The sequence below is a fragment of the Balaenoptera acutorostrata genome, chromosome 4 (assembly GCF_949987535.1).
Source record: "Balaenoptera acutorostrata chromosome 4, mBalAcu1.1, whole genome shotgun sequence".
In the NCBI taxonomy this organism is placed as follows: Eukaryota; Metazoa; Chordata; class Mammalia; order Artiodactyla; family Balaenopteridae; genus Balaenoptera; species Balaenoptera acutorostrata.
Genome location: NC_080067.1, coordinates 36,360,641 through 36,364,184, shown reverse-complemented (window position 1 = coordinate 36,364,184; position 3,544 = coordinate 36,360,641). Strand labels below are relative to the sequence as shown.

The 3,544-nt window shown below is 38.1% G+C and overlaps 1 protein-coding gene across 1 annotated transcript; it reads left to right on the top strand.

Annotated features, from left to right (window-relative positions):
* The first annotated feature begins 1,624 nt into the window (after positions 1-1,624).
* On the top strand, positions 1,625-2,048 carry LOC103010130 (60S ribosomal protein L35a). Its single transcript, XM_007188133.2, has one exon. It carries the CDS (start codon positions 1,683-1,685, stop codon positions 2,013-2,015), a length of 333 nt encoding a protein of 110 aa, XP_007188195.1. The 5' UTR covers positions 1,625-1,682; the 3' UTR covers positions 2,016-2,048.
* The last annotated feature ends 1,496 nt before the right edge of the window (positions 2,049-3,544 follow it).

The window sequence follows — 3,544 nt, the reverse complement described above, 5'->3', positions numbered from 1 at the left end:
CACTCTATCTTTCTGCCTAAGTTTCTTTTTTTTAAAATATATTTTCTTTTTTAAAAATTATTTATTTATTTATTTATGGCTGTGTTGGGTCTTCGTTTCTGTGCGAGGGCTTTCTCTAGTTGTGGCAAGTGGGGGCCACTCTTCATCGCGGTGCGCGGGCCTCTCACTATCGCGGCCTCTCTCATTGCGGAGCACAGGCTCCAGACGCGCAGGCTCAGTAATTGTGGCTCACGGGCCCAGTTGCTCCGCGGCATGTGGGATCTTCCCAGACCAGGGCTCGAACCCGTGTCCCCTGCATTGGCAGGCAGATTCTCAACCACTGCGCCACCAGGGAAGCCCTCTGCCTAAGTTTCTTAAGATGAAAATAATAATAAGCACCTCATAGAGTTATTATAGAACTACATTAGTTATTACATGAAAACCACTAACATACTGTCTGGTAAACAGTAAACATACAATAATCAGTAGCTAATAATACTAATAAACAAAAATGATTATAATTATAGTAACAAAAGTGACAGAGGAATTTACAGAGTGCCGTTGTAGCGTATATATGCTCATTAAATTTTAGTTGAATTTAAGTGTATTGTGACTAAGTTATCAAAAATGTTTAAACCATATGCAGTATATTGATGAAATAAAAGTAAATGTTTAAGAAATAGTAAAATCACAGATACAGAAACAACAACTCTGGTATTCTGAATTGTTAATTATATAAATAAATAGTATAAAATGCAAAACAGTAGAACTCACACATTATTGTCATCCATTGATGGTTTTAAAGACAATTCAGGGAATTACACTTCAATTGATTGATTCATTTACTAATTTTCTTTCTGTTTATCACCTAATATATACTGCTAAATAAAAGATGAATTCAAAACTCATGTCTAATTTAAAATATAAAAATATTTATAAGATATAACATATTTAAACATGATCAATAAAGATGCTCAATTCATTATGATACAATATAATCTACCTCCTCTAGTTCAAAAAAGTTAGCAAAAATGTCCTAGGAACTATGATCTGGAATGCAGCTCTGTACAAAGCTGTAAGAAAAACACATTTGTTTTATTTTACCTGATTACAAACGTCCCAGCTATGCCTTGAGGGAAATTCATAGAATACAGAAAAGCAAAAAAGGAGAAAAGTCACATGTTATCCTACCACCTTGGAGATAAATTGTATTTGGATTGTATCATACTCAAAAAAATTCAACAGATGTTTAGGGACCACCAACTATGTGCCAGGTCTAGCTTTTTCTTGTTGCCGTTGTTGTTGTTTGTTCTTGGCCACACAGTGCAGCATGTGGGATCTCAGTTCCCCAACCAGAGATGGAACCCGCGCCCCCTGCAGTGGAAGTGTGGAGTCTTAACCACTGGACTGTCAGGGAATTCCCAAGCCAGGTCTAGTTTTAAGCACTGGGACTGCTTGTACCCCAGGGAGGTGGGAAGCATCTTTGTGGTGTAGTCTCCGCCCTCCTGAACGGGCAATAGCTTCTGTTCCCTGGGATCAAGACATGGCCTGAAAAATCTACTCCCATTCCAGGGACCTAGATGACGGTGCACAGCACTATTTAAAACACAGACTGTACATTCTAAGAACACACATGCGGTCTTTTTCAGCCATCTTGGACCCTGTGGAGGCCTGCTGGGAACAGGACTTCTAAAACGACAAATATGTCTGGGAGGCTGTGGTCCAAGGCCATTTTTGCTGGCTATAAGCGGGGTCTACGGAACCAGAGGGAGCACACAGCTCTCCTGAAAATTGAAGGTGTATATGCTCGAGATGAAACTGAATTCTATCTAGGCAAGAGATGTGCTTACGTGTACAAAGCAAAGAACAACACAGTAACTCCTGGTGGAAAACCTAACAAAACCAGAGTAATCTGGGGAAAGATAACTCGTGCTCATGGAAACAGTGGCATGGTTCGTGCCAAATTCCGAAGCAACCTTCCTGCTAAGGCCATTGGACACAGAATCCGTGTGATGCTGTACCCTTCAAGGATTTAAACTTATTGAAAAGTAAATAAATAAAAGTGTGGATTTGTAAAAAAAAAAAAAAAAAAAAAAAAAAAAGAACACACATGCGAATATCACTTTTTCCAAAGGCTTTCATCTTTGCTTGAGCAAGGAAGGTTAAAGGCCAGGAAAAATTTGACAGGACTTAAAGCCCAGCCTTGCTTTAAAGAAACCTGAAGCATAAAACCAAACTCTCAAAACATGAATTATCAGGTGATTATTCTTGTTTAAAAAGTGATCTTCTTTACTAAAGGATTTGCTGCAATCACTTTTTAATTTTACTGCATTAACCTGAACAGAGGCTACTAGGAATTCTTTTCATTTGAGTCCCAGGGTGTATTTAAAGTTTCAACTTAATTTACCAGAAGTTTATTCAAAGTGTGAATTTTTGAGAACATGTTAACTATATACACCTCTAAATATGGCAAATTTTGGCTCTTGCTTGGGACTGTGGAGGAACCCAGCTCAGTGGTTTAGTCGTGTGTTTTTTCTGCTAACATTAGTTCCATTAGAATGCACTCAATAGATGGGTCTTCAAAACTTTGCTAAAATTGCATTGGTTTGCAGAATAGCTATAGTTGTGTTGATTCATATCTTCCATAATAGCTTCTAATATTAATCTTTAAAGATCCTAAATTGAGTTAGATTTCTTGATAGGTTCTTAGATGGGTCTTTTCCTTGTCATCCTGTCTCCTGTGGCCCCATGTCATTACTGGTATCAAAATCATCTCAGAGACTTCTTCAAAAATCAAAATACGGGAATATACAAGTCTAAAATGTGTCTGTCACCTTGCAGGCTCATCTTCCAAGGACATTTTCTTCTGGTATAAATTGAATTACATAAAAGGCATAGTGCTCAGCCATTGCCATTTTGACATATTCTAGTTAAGGATTGATCGCATTTTCTAACATTTGTGAATGATACTACTATTCGAAGAAAGAATCACAAGGGAACATCTGTAGTTGGACAGAAAGCAAGTATTCAACGAATGACTCTCAGAAAAATCGCCCAGTGGTTTTACATGTTGCTGCTGGGAGTGTAATTGGTAGAACCTTTCTGGAAAGCAATTTTGCATTCCATGACTTGATTTACTAATTCCATCTGGGAACTTATCATAAGGAAATAATAAGAGATATAAAGATGTTTGTGCAAAGATGTTTACTGTGGCAATTGGTATAATGGTGAAAACTAGAAAAAAAACTAAATATTCCTCCATAGGAAATTGGTTAAATAAAATATTACACTATATGATGCTACGGCAGAGATAGCATAGCTGCCCAATTTCCATTCTCCTCTTTGTTATTAACAAGACCCTCTATTATTGTGGCCAGCAATGTGCTTAGCTAAAAATACTACATTTCACAGACTTCCTTGCAGACATGGGGGCCAATAAGATATAAGTAGAAGTCCTTGCGCGAGACTTCCAAGCGCCTGGATTGCTGCCGAGACCCAGCTGTCTTGATCACTGAGATGATCGCTCAAGCTCCACCAGCCATTTGGGAAGCACGCGAAAAAAGCC